General features: G+C 42.4%; 1 protein-coding gene across 2 annotated transcripts in view; it reads left to right on the top strand.

The window, feature by feature from the left end:
* The first annotated feature begins 403 nt into the window (after positions 1-403).
* Positions 404-18,633, top strand: part of CASTOR2 (cytosolic arginine sensor for mTORC1 subunit 2) — a 121,530-nt gene continuing 103,300 nt past the window's right edge. Inside the window, exon 1 of one of the 2 annotated variants that reach the window (XM_081941436.1) lies at positions 404-1,218. In XM_081941436.1, the coding sequence (XP_081797562.1) occupies positions 1,106-1,218 (113 nt within the window). In that variant the 5' untranslated portion in view covers positions 404-1,105. The remainder of the gene's footprint in view (positions 1,219-18,633) is intronic. The other variant, XM_081941435.1, reaches the window with a different exon arrangement.

Genomic DNA, 18,633 nt, shown 5'->3' with positions numbered 1-18,633 from the left:
CGGTGGAACAAGGTAGGCCGTTTTCGCCCTCCCCAGGCTCCTAGAAAGCCTCCGGAGCCTGGGGAGGACAAAAAATGGACCTACCGGGCCCACCAGAAGTCAGAAAACGGGCTGTTTTGGGTTGTCCAGGGAGATGGGGGAGGCGGTTTTCGACCCTCCCAGGCTTCAAGAAAGCAGTGCGGGGCAGTGGGGGGGAGGGTCAAGCACACATGCGCAGGGGGCATGGCGCGGGGGGGGGCATTAAATTATTGGGTGGGCACGCGAGCACGTGCAATAGCGTGCCCACCCCCTCTTTTGGCACCTAAGGCGAAAAAGGTTCGCCAACACTGGTCTAGGAGCTACTCTATCATTTTCCACTCTTCACAAAATTCAGGCACTAAAGTTGCACTTAACACATAGTATTAAGAAAACCATTTGTTACTTGTCGTAATTTAAAAAAAACAAATCAGGAAACCGAGACAATTGGCTCAGCCAAAAAAAAAAAAACCTAACAGAGAAATATATCATGCATCCTTTTATTTTGAGAAGCAACCGCCCTCTTTTTCAATTTGCTTATTTAAAGGAGGGGCGGAAAGGGAAAAAAAAAAAACCTTAGCTGCGCTCCGCCCTTCGAACTACATTTCCCACGAAGCTCCGTTCTACGCGCATGCCCACTGGGGCTTCGTTTGACTGGCAAGTTGTTTGTTACATTCTGAAACAGCAGCAGCTTTCCTGCACTCTCGAGCTCCCAACTCTCTTCCCAGCTTCTGCTGCTCCCCCTCCTCATTTTCCCCCCTTTCTCCCCTTTGCTTTTTTTTTTTCTTTCCTCATTCCTTCTACTTCTGGACTTAGCAATAACTCCTTCCCTGCATTTCCCCCCCGTTCCTTTCTCTCCCTTTTTATAATAAATACCATATCCCACCCCCTTTCTAAAGTCATTATTAGCCTCCCCCCCTCCCCTGCTTCTCTCTGCCTGCGCTGGAAAACGTAAAAGGAAAGACAGTGGAAAAATACTCTGGTTGAGTAAGGGGAGGGGGGCGAGAGAGAGAGAGAGAGAGAGAGAAACAGCCCACAAGAAAGCGGAGAATCGAAACAGATGAACTACAAATGAGAAAGAAAAAAAAAGATGGAATTGCACATTTTAGAGCACCGCTTAAAAGTAGCGAGCATAGCGAAGGACAGCATCCAATTGTTTACCTATGGATTGATCAAACTGGCGTTCCTCTCCTCCAAGACCAGGTAAGCCGGCTAGAGAACTAACAATTTAATTGTTGACACAGAATTGTTTAAAAAAAAAAGGTGAGAAGCAAAGGAAAATCGCCCTGCAGAAGAAACGACACAGAAAGAGCCTTTTTTTAAAATAACAATAATGATAATAATAATAATATTAATAATAATGATAACGATAATGATAATAATCACTTGCAAGCACCAAGGGTTTTTTTTGGGGGGGGGGGAGGTCACAGAGGGTTTAGTTTTAAGGAGATGAACCTCCCCCTTTAACACACTTGTGTGTGGATGTGTCCCCACGCATAGGTATCTCGTACCCCAGTCTGTTTGCTTAGAGCCCTCAATGGTTTCTTTCATTTTCTAGTATCTTTTCAATAGAGACTCTGAGTTTCTGCACAAACACGCCCCCTTCTTCCCTTCCCCCCAGCGGAGTCGATTTTTAAAAATTCTCCTTTAAAAGATGTTGCTGAAGGGGAAACTGGCTTTAGGATTTGGGGCTCCATACATGTCCAAACTCACCTTTAAAAAGAATCATAATAGTAATATGAATAAGGAAGTGTAAGTGTCTAAACAACAACTCAAAGAAGAGGGATCAGCGCCCAGGACAACAAAGAACAGCAATAAGAACGGGAGGGGGGCAAAAGGAGAGATATTTGTGGGTTGCCTATTTTATTCCTATCTGTTAAAATCAATGTCAGGTTTGGGGAATGGGAGGATTTATTGATAAATTGGTGGGGGGGGGAGGTTGTTATATTCTCTGCAACATTGCCTTATTTTTTCTCTCTCTCTTTTTGAATAATGTTGTTTTAGAGGAAGTCGAGAGGTCTGGATGAATATATGTATATATGAACAAGCAGAACAAAATAAAAATGTGTTTTTTTTGTTTTGGACCGTTGAGTTCAATCCCTGGATTCCTTCCTCCCCCTCCCCCCACACAAATAATTTGACTTGCAAATGCATAGTAAATAGAAAGATAGATTTCCTTCACCCACCTCTGCTCATTTCGTGCAGTTGGAACAGGAGATGGGAGTTGAGAAAAACCATTTCTGAACTCAGTCCTTTGCCTCTTGACGGTAGCCTTTTTAAGTATGCGGAGAAGAATCCCCCTTCAAAAAAAACCATTTTTAATAACCACACACCCCTAATGGCTCTAGGGAAGGCTGCTAATAGAACTGAGTGTGCGTATTCATGTTGAAACTAAATTGCAAATTAAAAATGCAAAGATAATCTTTCTCCCCCCACGCCCCCCCCACTCCACCCTTTCTTTCCATCTTACAATCTGCCTGGTTAAATGGGGGTGTTTTTGCAATTGAATTTCATTATTGTCCTTTATCTCCAATGAAAACTTCACTGGGTTGAAATTTCCCTTTGATTTGTGGCTTGGCAGTTGATGTGGTTTGCTGTGTAATGTTAACTTGTTTACAGCTTCTTTTGAATAACTCAACTGGGTATTATGCCTACAGTACAACAAAATGGTTTTTTTTAAAAAAAAATACAGTTCTGTTGATGGACAGCAACGGAACTCCCTTTTTTTCGTTGTATTCTTAATCTTTGGTGTTATGGGAGAGGGGAAACCATCCCAAAGATTGGTTGTTGTTTTTTCAAATGTCACCAATAACCTTTAAATCCTCCTTGTCTAAAAATACTGCTTTTCAGACCTCAGCAAGCAGCCTTTTATATCCTAGCTTAACGCATTGCAAATCCTTGAAAACACATGCCAAAGGGAATGCATAAATTGGATCCTTTGCCTTGCTTAGGAGCTGGGTAACTGCTAACTTTTTCTCCCCCAGCGATTTTCTTTAACTTTTCAAATCAGTGTCTAAAAAGGCAATTTATTATCAATAAGTTCTTTACTAGGCTGCCCCCGCTCAGTTTCTTGGATGAAATTGTTTAAGCTTGTGATGGAATGCTTAACTCTGATGTTATAGGCTTGCCAGAAGAGTTGTTATTCTCCCTTGTGCTTTTCAATAATGTAATTGCTCTAGGGACAGAATAATTATTCTATGACCTGGACAGATGCAATTGAAAAACAGATTCCTGACTTTGTTAACATATTTCTCTAGAAAGTGCAATAGACACTTTGATCATTGGTAACTATTTGCATCTGAAAGTGCTTTGCCATTGTCTTCTGAAAGGTGGTGGTGGTGGGGGGTTGTTGTTGTTTTTTATAATCTAGCCTACAGCTCTGAGATTTCCTAGTGGTGTTCCATCCTATATAACCAGTTTATAAGCTTGTACTCGTTTAGATTCTCCATCAAGACTAAATTGACCCAGTGCTGCCACCTGCCGAGAAAATTCTGCAGTTCCTTCATGAAAAACAACTCCCTGTTCATTCAGAATTAAACCAAGGGTGATCCTTTCTCTGGCACACTAGTGCTCTCTGAATAAAAATCGTGTCCACTCAGCCTGTTAAAAGTGCATTGAAACATTTCAGCTCCCACCATCAGTCTGATGTGGTATAGCCAGGAACTGCTGCTTTACCAATCAATTCTGCTGGATACAGCCATTAACCAATAGAATCCTGGATTGTACCAATTTGTAGTGTAATGCAGGTTGAAATTCTCAGATTTGAACACTTCATGTTTTTTTCTTAAAAGAAAACTTACGAAGTTACAGTATTATTTAAAGAGAGAGAGAGAGAGATTCGGGTGAAGCAATTTGTATTTACATTGAAAAGCTCATCCTTTTTTTCTTACATCTAGGGGCGGGGGAGAGAAAAAACCTAAATCTCTTTTTACTCATCTCTTTCCGAGGAAGGGCTTCTCCTAACCCATTTTAATATATTATCATTATAGAATGTTTTTATTGTATGGTAGAGTTTGTAATGAGCTCCCTCTTCCTTTTTATTCATAACAACAGCCTTGCAAGTTGACTAAGGGCCAAATCATTATTGTGACTTTATTTCTATAAAATAAAGGCACTTCAGCAAGCTCAAAGCAGAAATGCACATCTCTTGTCCTTTTTCAATCACGCTTTGCAGACAGTTGTCTTTAAGATATTTTCTCTCTCTAGTCTCAGCTCAACCTGCCTCGCAGGGTTGTTGTGGCAAAAGCAAGAAGCAGAAGTATTAGATATGTTTGTCAGTTTGAGTTATACATATAAAAATGATAATCTAATAATAATAAACTGACCAGCCTAATTTTTCTGATAGCAGCAAAAATTGGCTAGCTATTTCAAATTAGAAAATATATTTAATTCTCTTCAAATTAAATTTTGTTTTGACTCTGATTCTGTCCTTGACAGATGAAATGTTGGATCGGCACCAGCAAGACGCAGGTTCAAATCAACTGCAGAAGGTCACTCAGTGACTTTAGGCTGCTCATTTGCCCAACCTACCTCACAAGGCTGTTGTGCTCTTAAAGGAAAGGCATGATGTAAATCACTCAGATCTATGACTCTGTGGTCTTCAAGCTTAAAAGAGGATGCTGTAACCCCAAATAGCATAGTATATATTCTGTAAAAGTACAGGTAGTCCTCGACTTACAACCATAATTGAGCCCAAAATTTAGGTTGGTAAGTGAGAAATTTGTTAAGTGAGTTTTGCTGCATTTTACGACTTTTCTTGCCACATTTGTTAAGTGAAGTTTTTTTCTTACTCCCTTCTTCTAAATCTTAGTGCGACTTATACACCGGTGCTCCTTATAGTCCGAAAAATACGGTAATGATATTTTAGAACGAATGGTATTTTCATTAGTTGTTTTAAGGAGTAACTCTTTCATTTAAAAAGAAAAAGGTTTCTAGGACTCAGATTAACTCCTTGTTTCTTTTCCCTTCCGAATCGTGTGGCTTTAGACTGATAATCTGATGCAAGGTGACAATCAAATTCCCCACTCCAATTTTCTCCAAACCTAAACAAGCCACAATGTTTATGCGCTCTGGCTATGATAGAATATATGGGACAGAACAGAAGAGAAGTTTCTGTGTAATTCTAGAAACTGAAGTCTGATGCAGCAAGAGGAAACCAGTCTTAAACAATAACTTATTGCTTCCCCATACTTAGCATTCTTTGCTAGAGGTAAGGGAGACAGGCAGAGAATGTGATAGCATTTGTTTCAGTAGCTACAATAGGCTGACCACCTATTCATCTGTACCTTTGGTTTTTTATTTTATTTTATTTTGTTTAGATCCCGCCTTTATTATTTTTGTAAAATAACTCAAGGCAACAAACATATCTCTTTCCTCCTCCTATTTTCCCCACAAGAACCTTATGAGATGGGTTGGGCTGAGAGAGAAGGACTGCCCAAAAGTTACCTAGTTAGCTTTCATGCCTTAAGTCGGACTAGAATTCACAGTCTCTTGATTTCTATCCTGGTGCCTTAACCACTAAAAGGCTCTTCCTTTTCTTAGAGATATTATAAATTCCAGAATTCCCAGTTCCCATGACTGATTTTAAAAGGGAAGGGGTGGCTCAGTGGCTAAGATGCTGAGCCTGTTGATCAGAAAGGTCGGCAGTTCGGCGGTTCAAATCCCTAGCGCCACGTAACGGAATGAGCTCCCGTTACTTGTCCCAGCTTCTGCCAACCTAGCAGTTCGAAATCATGTAAAAAAATGCAAGTAGAAAAATAGGGACCACCTTTGGTGGGAGGGTAACAGTGTTCTGTGCGCATTTGGTGCTTAGTCATGTCGGCCACATGACCACGGAGACATCTTCGGACAGCGCTGGCTCTTCGGCTTTGAAATGGAGATGAGCACCGCCCCCCAGAGTCAGGAACAACTAGCATATATATATGTGCAAGGGGAACTTTTACCTTTACCTATGACTGATTGTACTGTGTTGGAATTCTAGCTGTTGTAATCAGATTAGATCTGGTGTGTGCTAAGTTGGGGAGAAGGAAGTAGAAAACCTTGGCATAGAATTTCTGGGGAAAACAATTTCGTAAATCAAAGTGAGACAAAAAACAGTGATTGTTCTGTAGAAGATATGACACATTTTGTGGGTTTTTTTCCCCCCACTGGTGGAAAAAGTTGATACTGTCCAGGCAGAAGTAACTACAAATAGTCCTCCATGTACAATCATTTAGTGACCATTTGAAATTACAACAACACTGAAAAAAGTGACTTACAACTACTTCTCACACTTACAGCTGTCGCATGCAGCATCCTCATGGTCAGGTGACCAAAATTTGGGCACTTGGCAATCACCATGTATTTACAACACTTGCAACATCGCCATCTGCGACCCTCCCAGCTGGCTTCTGACCAGCAAAGTCAATGGGGGAGACCAGATTTGCTTAATGCCCATGTGATTCATTTCCAGGGGTGTCCAAACTTGGGAACTTTAAGACTTGTGGACTTCAACTCCCAGAATTCCCCAGGGAATTCTGGGAGTTGAAGTCCACAAGTCTTAAAGTTCCCAAGTTTGGACACCCCTGATTTAGCCACTGCAGTGATTCACTTAACAAGCATTGCAAAAATAATTAGTATGACTTATTTAACAACCACCTTGTTTAGCAACGGAAATACTGGTCCCCAGTTGTGGTTGTAAATCAAGGACTATCCATACTATAGAATACTTGTTATATGCTGAAATTGATTGATTATATCATCATGTTCTTCTAATGACCCCCATAATCCCTTGCGGGGTGGAGTCTGGGCAACTGAATGGAGCTAGCAGAGTATTTTAATGGCCGGATGCCCTTTCTGTCGCCAATGCGGAGTTTTGTTCAGCAGATATATGCTCAGTGTGCTCGGAGAGAGAAAATATCTGCCTCTACCTGGGATCAAACTCACAGCCGCCTGACTGAGAGGCGAGAGCTCCATCTCAAGGGCCACCACAACACTCCTGAAATTGATTGTGCCATGAAGATATTAACTCTTAGTGACCACATAGACCTTCTCCAGAAGATCTCTCCCTACCCAGTCCTTCAGGCCTTCCAATAGTGCATTATTGTAATTGATTCCATCCATCTTACTATTGGCTGTTCTTCTTTTCCCAGGATTATGGGGCTGGCCTACCCATCCATGTCAGCAGATAAGGAATGCTGTGGACCCTAGATCCTGTCAGTCAGGGTATTCTGGCTAGCAGGGTAATAGAACATCAGAACAAAAGAGTTGGGAGGTCTTGGAAGGTCTTCTAGTCCAACCCCCCTGCCCAGGCAGGAAACTATATACAATTTCAGATGAAAAAAAACCTTATACCAGTGCTATTCAAACTCAGCAACTTTAAGATTCGTGGACTTCAATTCCCACCATGCTGGCTGGAGAATTCTGGGAGTTGAAGTCCACACATTTTAAAAATTGCTGAGCTTACGAAACACGGCCCCGTACCATTTCAGACAAAATTAGGTCCAAGAGAAGAGCCTTCTCTGCCGTGCCTCCTGTCCTTTGGAACACCTTACCCCATGAAGTGAGATTGGCTCCCGTCCTTCTGATCTTCCACAGTAGCCCAAAGACCTGGCTATGCCAATTGGCTTGGGACCGGGGATGAGTTTTCACTTACCAGTTCGCAAATGTGTGTGCTCGCATGTGCCCCATCCGTGCATGCGCCGGGTCTTCCGTGCATGCGCTTTGCTCAAAAAAACATCCCTACATAGGATGAAATAGAGCAGTGGTTCCCAACTTTTTTTGGGCCATGTCCCACCTAAGCATCTCTAAAATCCTGATTGCCCCCGCTCCTCCACGGTGACCTATAATTCTTACTTTACTCAAAAAATGAACTTTACTCATGCAGATGAAGCCTAAAAGGCCATTAACTTGGTTTAAACAAGGTTCAAATTGCCCCCCATTAAAAATCAAACTGATAAGGAACAGAGCCTGTGGCTTAGTGGCTAAAACTCCTGCCTAAGATATATACAGCCCGGGTTCAAATCCCAGTAAGGGTATGGCTAGATGATGAGAGCTAAATAGCTTGAAATAGATCTATACTAGTCTCCCTTTATTTATTTATCAGCACAAATACAACACAAATATAAAAAGGCAACATTAAAAATAAAAATATGCTTTTCTGCCTTGATGGTCTTCTTTAATGAGCCGAAGGACAGAAAGGGGGAGTAGTGAGCTCCCTCCCATATTTGGGCATACCAGGGGTTGTAACACAAATACATATACATACATACATACATACATACATACATACATACATACATACATTTGTGATGTTACTGCTTTTAATGTTGTAAGCTACCCTGAGTTGCCTTGCAGTGAGATGGGCAGCAAACAAACAATTAATTAATTAAATATATAAAAACTAGAACTTTCTCCAGGAAACTGTGTCTTCACATCAAGCCGTAATGTCGAACCTGTGGCACGCGGAGCCTCTCTCTGCCGCCATGCGAGCCATCGGCCCTGCCGGCCAGCTGATTTTCAGGTCTCTGCTGCGAATGGGCAGGGGGCGGGGTGCATGCATAGTGGGTTGAGGGAGTCAGGTGTGCGTGGGGGGGGGGAGCGCAGGGAAGTGATGTGCTCCCTCATGCTCCATTTTTGGTCCCAGGAGGCTGCAGGGAGGCCCACTAGGCCCAAAATGGGACATGGGGGGGGGGGGTGATGCACATGCATGCATTATGGGTGTGGGCACGCATGCACGCTTTCGTCATGCAGTGACAGGTTAGCCATCACTGACATAAAATATTTGAAATATGGTCATTTGAACCTGGTCATTTTGTCCCAGGTGAGAATTCTTGAGTTGATTTATTCAATGATCCATTGGTTTGTTTTCTTGCCCATCCGTGGTATTCTCACAAAATTTCTCCAACACCAAAGACTCAAAGCATCAAAACTCTTTCTTTGAAATCCAAAACTAAAGGGGGGGGGGAGTTATAATTCTTAGCACATATTTCTTTTTCTTCTTATCTTATTGCCTACTCCTTTTAACTGGCATGATTTAGATACACTGGTGTGTCCCTTTAAACTTTAAATAACCAGAACAGGAACTAGCACCAGCAGTGAATAACCTGTATATTACCCAATCTGTAGTTTAAACTGTTTAAAAGCCATAAGATTATTACATTTGCATTTTTATGGTTATTTTGAATGTGTTGGTTCGAGATCCTGCTTTACAAGGCCTAGTAATAGAATGCTTGGGTACAAATTATTTCAGTAAGTGCAATCTTCTTTCAACTTTCGCCATCCCAAAACTGACTGTAACCTAGAGCATTCTTTCATAAAAGAGCTTATTTTGTAAACCTAACTCTTGTGGTTGGCAGGCTTTTGATGAATGTAACAGAGCAAATCATGGACTTAGTGGTTAATTTGGTCCAGCGGTTAAGGTAGCAGCAGGATAGAAACCAAGAGATTGTAAGTTCTAGTCCTGCCTTAGGCATGAAAACTGGATGGATGACTTTAGCCAATCATCAGGAGACGGTTAGATCTTATCCTGCCTTAGGCACGAAAATCGGCTAGGTGACTTTATCCAATCACCAGCCAACTGTGAGTTCTAGTCCTGCCTTAGGCACAGGGGTGGGTTCCGGCAGGCACTACTGCACGCATGCGCAGTGCAATTAATTTTTTTCTGCACATGCGCAGAACTATAAAACAAGACGGTGGCACCTATGGCGCTGGTCGGAGAACCGGTTCGGGGGCATGGCAGGCCTGGGTTGCTGCCGGTTCCAGCGGCGCAGGCAGCCAAATCACTACCTGATCGTCCGAAGCGGTCTGAACCGGTAGAAACCCACCACGGCATGAAAACCGGCTGGGTGACTTTAGCCAATCACCAGGAGACTGTGAGTTCTAGCCCTGCCTTAGGCATGAAAAGCGGCTGGGTGACTTTGGGCTAGTGTATTCTCTCTCAGTCCAACCTACGTCACAGAGTTCTTTTTGGAGAAAAAGGAGAAAATAGGAGGAGGAAGGCGTACTAGGTATGTTTGCCACCTTGAATTATTTATAAATTAATACAGTTAGGTTAAAACAAATCTTAAATAAAACGGTGTGCATGGCATTGGAGCTTTTCCCTAATTCTAAGATACTTTTAACTGCTTGTAGAGAATAGAATCTACAAATAGCCCTTGATTTACAATCATTTGTTTAGCAACTTCAAGCACACTGAAAAAAAGGGACTTTATTATCATTGCGATATCCCCACCATCAGTGGATGGTTGCCGTATCATGGAATCATGTGATCACCATTTACGACATTTTCAGCTGACTTCCAACAAGCAAAGTCAGTGGGGGAAGCTGGATTTCCTTAACAGCCGTGTGATTTCCTTAAGAATTGCACTGATTTGCTTAACAGCTCTGACTCACTTAACACTTACTTGCTTAGTAGTAGAAATTCTAGTCCCTGTTGTGGTTATAAATCAGGATTATCTGAATCCCTGCATAAGCGCACCAGCGTGCCTACAGTCTCTATTCTACTGTCCCCATTTATTTGTACTCCTTTCCTTTGTTCATGTCCAGGTTTAGACTTGTGCCTGTTACCTTGTACATGTTTGACAAACTAAATAAAATAAATAAAATAAATAAATAAAATCTGGTAAGGAGGAATCCATCCCGTAGGGGAGAACATCCGTACCAGTGGAAGAAAATACATTTCTTTTTGGTTTGGGCTTTTTCTGAGCCACTGGATATTTCAATTGGTGCTTTGCAAGAAAATGATATCTCTATTTTTTTTCTATCCCTATTTCTATTCATAAACTTACAATGTCTTATTGCTTTCTTTCTGTATTTATTATCGTCTTTTTCAAAATTACATCTCCTGAATCAGAATAAAACCCAACTCTCCAACTTCATAAAACAAAACAAAACACCATAAAAGAGCAACAGCCTAGAGGGGGGTGATGGCTAACCTTATTGTTGGTGTGTGCCAAAAGCGTGCCTGCACCCATATTGCAATGCACGCGTGACTCCCTCCGCGGGCCACCCCTGCGCATTTGCGTGCAACCCTCCAGGGCTCCCATGCGCATGCGATACCCCCACGTGCTCACTACACTCCCCACGCTCCCTGCACATGCAGGCATGACTCCCCCCCACATGTGCACGTGACACACACCCCCGATCCCCTTGCACGCGCGTATGTCTCCTGCATGCGCCCTGTGAATGCGCAGCAGAAACCTGAAGAGCTGCCTGGTTGGTGGGAAGCACACCTGCCTGCGCGGTAGAACTGAGCTGGGGCTACGGCTCGCATGCCCGCAAAGAGGGCTCTGCGTGACACAGGTTTGCCATCACGGGCATAGGGCAAGGAAAATAGAAGAAAAAGAGGGGGGAAAAGAGCTAAAAGTATGATTTATACCATTCAAGCCTGGATAGTCTGTCTTTGTTCATGTTCTTGCAGCAAAGATCGATTAGTGGTGCCTATTCCTTTGCTGACAGATGGGGGCATGGGCTGTCTCCTTCATCCAGAACAATTGAAAACTCTTCTTTCTGACCAAGACAGAGGACAGAGTTCCTTGAAACTTCTCTTTTTATCCAGTGGATGGGGCCAGGTGTTATTCTCCAAGCAGCCCCACCTGAATGCTAATATTAGTGCTCTTTGTTCTTCCACTCCTTCTTCCTGTAATGCAACTTCAATCATAAAAGGAACTTGAGCCAGCAGCAGTGTGATGAAGTTGCAAGGAAGGCTAATATGATTTTAGATTGCCCTACCAGAACTGATGGTGCGTCCCACCTGAATAGGATGTGCATTGCAACTGAGTTACTTGAGGGTGATCTGGGTTTAACTTTTACTTATTCCTTAAAAATATTTGCAGTTTAAAAGATGGTCCCCTACGTACAACCACAGTTGAGCCCACAATCTCTCTTGCTAAGCGAGACATTTGTTAAGTGAGTTTTGCCCCATTTTTACTACCTTTTCTTGCCATAATTGTTAAGTGAGTCACTGCAGTTAAGTTAGTAACATGGTTTTTAAGTGAATCGGGCTTTCCCATTGTGCTTTGCTTATCAAACAGTCACAAAAGGGATTACATGGCCATAGACACTGCACCTGTCATAAATATGAGTCAGTTACCAAGCGTCTAAATTTTGATCATGTGACCACGGAGAGGCGGCAACGGTCGTAAGTGTGAACAATGGTCAAAAGTCACCTTTTTCAGTGTCATTGTAACCTTGAACGGTCACTAAACAAATTGTTGTAAGTCAAGGACAACCTGTATGTCCCCCCTTAAGGACGGAGATGCTACCACTATGGGTGGGTTACAATAAAGTGGTGGCAAGTATTGCAGCATTTTTTTGATAGAAGAGTCAGTTAAAGCTAAAGTCAGAAAATGTTCCAGTAAAATCTTTCAAGAAAAACATAAGCGGAAGCTTTATTAAAGCTTCAAATGATGGGGCCACGGTGAAAAAGGCCCTGTCTCTTGCGTTAACCAGCTGGATAGCACTCAGAGGAAGGGAAGGAGAAGGACTTCAGTTACTGATTTTAAAGTGTGACTAGGTTGGTACAACTCTGCCCTTTTGGGAAGCACATTCACCTAAGACAGGGGTGTCCAAATTTGGCAACTTTAAGACTTGTGGACTTCAACTCCCAGAAGCTGGGGAATTCTGGGAGTTGAAGTCCACAAGTCTTAAAGTTGCCAAGTTTGGACACCCCTGACCTAAGAGGACACAAAATGTATTTAAACTAAAACGATAGAAAAGACTCTTGGGCTACAGCAATGGTGGGGAGCATTCTGATTCATTTGCTTTTGGGTAAATGAATGTTCACAACACTCCCCAAATTCCAGATATGCCCACTGATTCTAAACCAGGGGTCGGCAACCTGCAACTCTGGAGCTGCATGTGGCTTTTTCATCCCCCCTGCCGTGGCTCCCTGTTGGCGGTCGGCTCCACAATTGATAGGGCTTTTGGTTAGGACAGGTAGAAGAAAAAGGATGCCGCCCTAGGAGGAGACTCTATGGATGGGATGCTTCCAGTTAGGATCTTTGTGGCTCTTTAAGGTTGTCGAACTAAACATTGCTTCAACTTAGCTTAGTTCCAGAGCAAGTAAGGAGAGAAATGGGGTGGACTTTTCTCTATTCTTCTTTTCCCTGGCTTGCTAGTGTTCTGTTTCGTTTGGTTGCTCATCTTAATAATTTGCCAATTAGAATACAATAAAAAAAGGAACGCAAATCAACACACATTGGAAGTAAACAGGACATTGTGGGGGGGGGGGGTGTTTTTTGAAAAGGAAAATGAGAACTCCCATCAGAAGCACCGCAAAAACAGTAGGTTTCTCTTTAAAAGCTAACCTGAAAACAGGCTTGGTATCCATTTGCAAAACAGGAAATATAAATCTTCTTTCTGTTTACTTGCAAAAAGAGGAACTACCCGCCCCCACCCCCTAAAAAGATACTGACAACTAAAAACAAAACATTAAAAGGGTATTGATTTGGATAACATTTGTCTATTATCAGTAAAGTCAAACAAAACAGAAGTACTTGTATATTTATCTGTCATTCAGGTACTTTGATGAATAACATCACACAGCCTTGGCACTTTAATCTGGGCTTCTCCAATAAAACTTTGTCCTCTCCTGATTAGGCCACACAGCTATCTTCCCCTAGGAGAGAGGCCTACATAGGTAGTCCTCGCTTTATGACCATATTTGGAACTAGAATCTCCCATCGCTAAGCAAAGTGGTTGTTAAGTGAATCGGGCCTGATTTTTCTGACCTTTTTACCACAGTTGTTAAGTGAATCACGCAATCATTCATTGACTCCGGCCTCCTCCATGGAGTCTGCTTGTCGGAAGCTGGCTAGAAAGGTCCCAACTGCCAATCAAATGACCCTGGGATGCTGCAAATTTTGGACGTGCTTGCTGGCTGCCAAGCACCCAAATTTTGATTATGTGACTATGGGGCTGCCAGGACAGTGTTATGTGCAAGGACCATATGTAAGTTCCTTTTTTCAGTGCCTTGTAACTTGTAACCAGTTCCAGCTTCTTCTACTGCCGGTTCACTCAGGGGCGCACTTTGGAAGCACATGCATGCACAGTAGGTAAAAAAAATGCTTCTGCGCATGCACAGAAGCAAAAAACAAAATGGTGGCACCTATGGCGCTGCCAATAGAACCAGTGCAGGGGCAGGGGCGGCCGATTTACTACCTACTCAGCCGAACTAGTCCGAACCAGTAGGAACCCACCTCTGCTTGTAACCTGTAGTGGCAGTACTGTACCGGCAATGAAAGCCCCCTCAATTATTCCATTTCTTATATTTTATCTTCAGAAACTCAAGCAGGTTCTTAAACAGCTACTGTAGTTTTCCCAATAAAAGACAAGTCCAGAATCCTTTCAGAAGTTGAGCTCTGCTGAATAGATCATCATCCTATAGCTCCCATCCCTCTGACCAAATAACAATAGCACTTAGACTTATATACCGCTTTACAGTGCTTTTACAACCCTCTCTAAGTGGTTTACAGAGTCAGCCTGTTGCCCCCAACAATCTGGATCCTCATTTTACCCACCTCGGAAGGATGGAAGGCTGAGTTAACCTTGAGCCGGTGAGATTTGAACTGCTGAATTGCAGCTAGCAGTCAGCTGAAGGAGCCTGCAGTACGGCACCCTAACCACTGCGTCACCTATAATGCATTTATAAGAACTACAGACAATCCTTATGACCACAATAGAGCCTCAAATTTCTATTCCTAAACAAGACAGTTGCTAAGTGAACTTTGCTCTATTTTATGCCACCGTTGTTAATCCCTGCAGTAGCTAAATTAGTAGCACGGATGTTAAGTGAATCTGGCTTCCCCATTGAAGGTCGCAAGAGGGGATCACAGGCACTACAACTGTCGTAAATGTGAGTCAGTTGCTAAGGGTCTGTATTTTTACCACGTGACCATGAGGATGCTGCAACGGTTAGTTAAGTGTGGAAAATGGTCGTAAGTTGTTTTTTTCAGTGCCGTTGTAACCTCAAACGGTCGCTAAATGAACTGTTGTAAGTTAAGGAGTACCTGTACAAGCTTGGACTGAAGGCCGAAGGAGTATTTCCACTGTTGCTTCCCAACAACTAATATTCCAGGCCTAGTTTCACCTCACTATGCAGTAAAACTTTGATTTTCCAGAATTTGCATGCAACACACCAAATTCTGCTTCAATTTGTGTTATTTGCATAATGATGACATTATGCAAACGAGATATATTCTTTGATTCAGTGGACTTTCAGGAATAACAACCACCTCTCCCCTAGTTAATCATTTGAAACGAGGTTTCACAATGCTATTAATGGCCATTGATAGTCTGATCCTCCATGAGTTCATTGCATTCTCTTTTAAAAAATCTTTCCTAGGCATAGCAATTGGCTGCCATAAACACAGCTGCTGGTAGCCGATTGCATACTACTTCCTATTGCACTTGCTTTGTGACATGCAGGAGCTTCCTATTATAAATGGAATTTATCTTAACGATATCTGTTGAAGTCACCACGAAGCTGGAAGGCTGCCTTTGTCTTTGCACGTACCACTGAAGCGGCAACCCTGGATCTATTTACTGGAGCAGAGTTTCACAATGTCAACCCCTTTTAAGGTGTGTGGACTTCCATTCCCACAATTCCATTCTGAAGTTGAAATCCCACGGATCTTAATTGTTGAGATTGAGAAACACTGTATTAGAATCAGTGGTGGGTTGCTCTTACCGTCACTACAGGTACGCTGCTTGCGGTCTGTTTGTGCATGCGCCGGACATGCGCTGTGCATGTGCCTGACGTGCAATGCACACACATGCACAATCCACCACCCCCGCGGCTACCTGCTGCTCGTTGGGGCTTGCACAGGCGCCGCACGTGTGCGCTCGTGCACACTTTGCAGTTTCCTATAAAAACAGTGTATAGAGTGCGGGCGGGTGGCCCAAATGAGCCACCGTACCGGTACGCTCTCAGCTGCTGCCGGCCACTACCGGTACGGCCATACCGGGCCGTACCCGGAGCAGCCCACCACTGATTAGAGTGTAATTCCCATTGAATCCAGTGAAATCAGCTTTGGAGTAAACAGATTTGAGGTTGCAAGCAGACTCATATTCTTCATTGTTTCATTACAACTCTTAAATAATTGGTAGCACTGATCACGAAGCCCTGATAATGTTACATAGTTTGGTAATGAAACGTCTGCAAAAAACCAACCAAGCTCAGAGAGCACCAAGGACCTTACAGTCTTAAATAACTTTTGAATTCTTAACTAGATCACTTGAAGAAAATGTTGCCCACATAATTGTCCCATACCCAATAGCAAAAAAGTACGAATAGATAGTTGAGAATGTTAAGGTTTTTATTGCACATGACTGATACAATGCCAGTTGCATTTAATGTGATTAAGCATGGAATGAGAAGCTGCAACAGTGGGTACACGCAGAAATAAATATCCTGATTTCCACCAAAAATTAAAAAAAGTATGTCTCAGAGGCCATTGTCTTCTCTTGCTTGGCAGGCAAAATCTGGATTTATGTATTTATTCCTTCCTTCCACTGTTTGGCTTTGTTAAATGCAGCCAATTTAGTTGCTTGACTTGGTAAGTGAGAAAAATATTAGCAAAGACCAAAAAGAAAAAAAAAGGCTTGGCAGGATTAAGGATGATGAAGTTTGCAGCCAGCCAACACCCCATTTTAGAGTTTATGTTGGATCTTCAGTAAACCTTTTCAAAATGTTTGGGTCTGCTGCTAGTCGCCAGTGTCCTAACTATTGGATTTATTGGACGTCAGCATGATGAAATAAAGACGGAAATCTGTGTTTTTACCTTGGAAAGAGAAAATGAGGGGAAAACAGTCTGGGATTTGGATTATTTTGGATTGAAAAAGCTGTCATAAAGAAGAGGCAGAGACACACTATCTCCTGGAATGTTATGGGTGTAAATTATAGGTGGACACACCTGAATTGAATCTTAAGAGAATTTTCTTGATGCTAAAAGTAATTTGGGAACAGGAAACCCTTGGCTAGAAGAAGCACGTAACTTTAAAGCTTGGACAATTCTGTGGCTAAGGTGTTAGAACTCAGTTGAGCCGCCACCTGTGCCCCCCCCCCATACAAGTAATGTCAAGCTGGCCACGCCCTGCCCCCCCCCCAAGGTCAAACACAACCCTGATGCGTCCCTCAGTGAAATTGAGTTTGACACCCCTGATCTAGAGGGCACCAGAGTGGAAAGGACTGTCATATGGGTAGTCCTTGATTTACGACCACAATTGGAACCAAAACCCTAAGCAATGCTTATTAAGTGAATCACACCTGATTTTATGACCTTTTTTGTTGTGGTTGTTAAGTTGATCCAACTTCCCTTGTTGACTTTGCTTGTCCGAAGCCCCTGGGAAGGTCATAAATGGTGCTCATGTAACCTTGGAAAGCTACAACAGTCTTAAGTGCATGTCAGTTGTGAAGTTCCCAAATTTTGAACACCTGACCATGGAGATGTTGCAATGTTGTAAGTCACTTTTTTCAGTGCTGTCATAACTTCAAATGTTTGTTAAACAAATGGCCATAAGTCAACACCTATATGTGTTTGAAAGTAGGACTGTGGAAGTCTATGGAGGTTCTTAGTCATTCTGGTCGTGCAAATCCAGTTGCCTCCTGTAAAAGCATCTTTAGGACTGTGGAAAATTCAGTAGGAAGATAAAGGATTATAAGGAAAGAATTTCTTGATGTCGAAGCACCCATTCTCCTGTTGGCACATATCTTTTCAATATACCATCTTAGAAAACATTATTTTGTGAATATTTTTAACAGCATGTGGTTGATGCAAAGATGTCATAATATTCTGAAGGGCTCACTTGCAACTGGCATGTTCATTACTCAGCAACAGCTAGTTTCTTACTTGTTAAGTTCAGGAAAGTTCAAACTGCATACTATTTTTAAATTACCTTCCTTTTCCAAAGAAATAGTTTCGAGTAAATAAGTTCAATCTTCAGTCTGTGAATGTTCAGGCTGCAATAAATAAATGTATTTAGACTCCGGAACATTCAATCTCTCTCAAAACGCAAATATCTTTCCTAAATCTGTAACGCTGCCATTTTAAATTTTGAATTTCACCACAATTCAACGTGTGTCGAGGACTGACTAGGCTGCAAAATACAGCTTCCTGCTCTAGATGGCGCTGTTGAGGACAGAGGAGCATCCAGGACAAAAATTGAGATCCAATTGGATTGAAATAGGATTGATGTTTGTTTTCACACTGCAGAATTCAGGCAGGAGGTTTTTTTTTTTCCTCAGATCTGTAGGAAGATTCCAGGAATCCAAAATGATATTTTCCACAGACAAAACAAATACTCTGCCTTTTTGTACTTTCGCCTCCTTCAGTGACTGATTTCAGAGGAGCTTCAGCAGAATGCAGCATATGACCATAGGGCAACATTGTAAAAAGTGCAATAGTAATAACAATTTATTGAATGTATGTGCCACCCAACTTCCCATCCCAGTGAGTAGCTATGCAGGTATCCAAAGAGCTACCTTGTAAGCAGATGGAAACACCTGGCCAACCTAGGCTCATAGGCTAAGCAGGATCAATTGTGGTTAGTACTTGGATGGGATACAGGTGGTCTTTGACTTACAACAATTTGTTTAGTGACGGTTTGAACATCACCACTGAAAAAAAGTGACATGACCAT

This window comes from Natrix helvetica (genome assembly GCF_964273705.1).
Source record: "Natrix helvetica genome assembly, chromosome: 2".
Taxonomy (NCBI): Eukaryota; Metazoa; Chordata; class Lepidosauria; order Squamata; family Natricidae; genus Natrix; species Natrix helvetica.
Note: the sequence above shows the minus strand (reverse complement) of the source record. Positions and strands in the feature narration are given on the sequence as shown.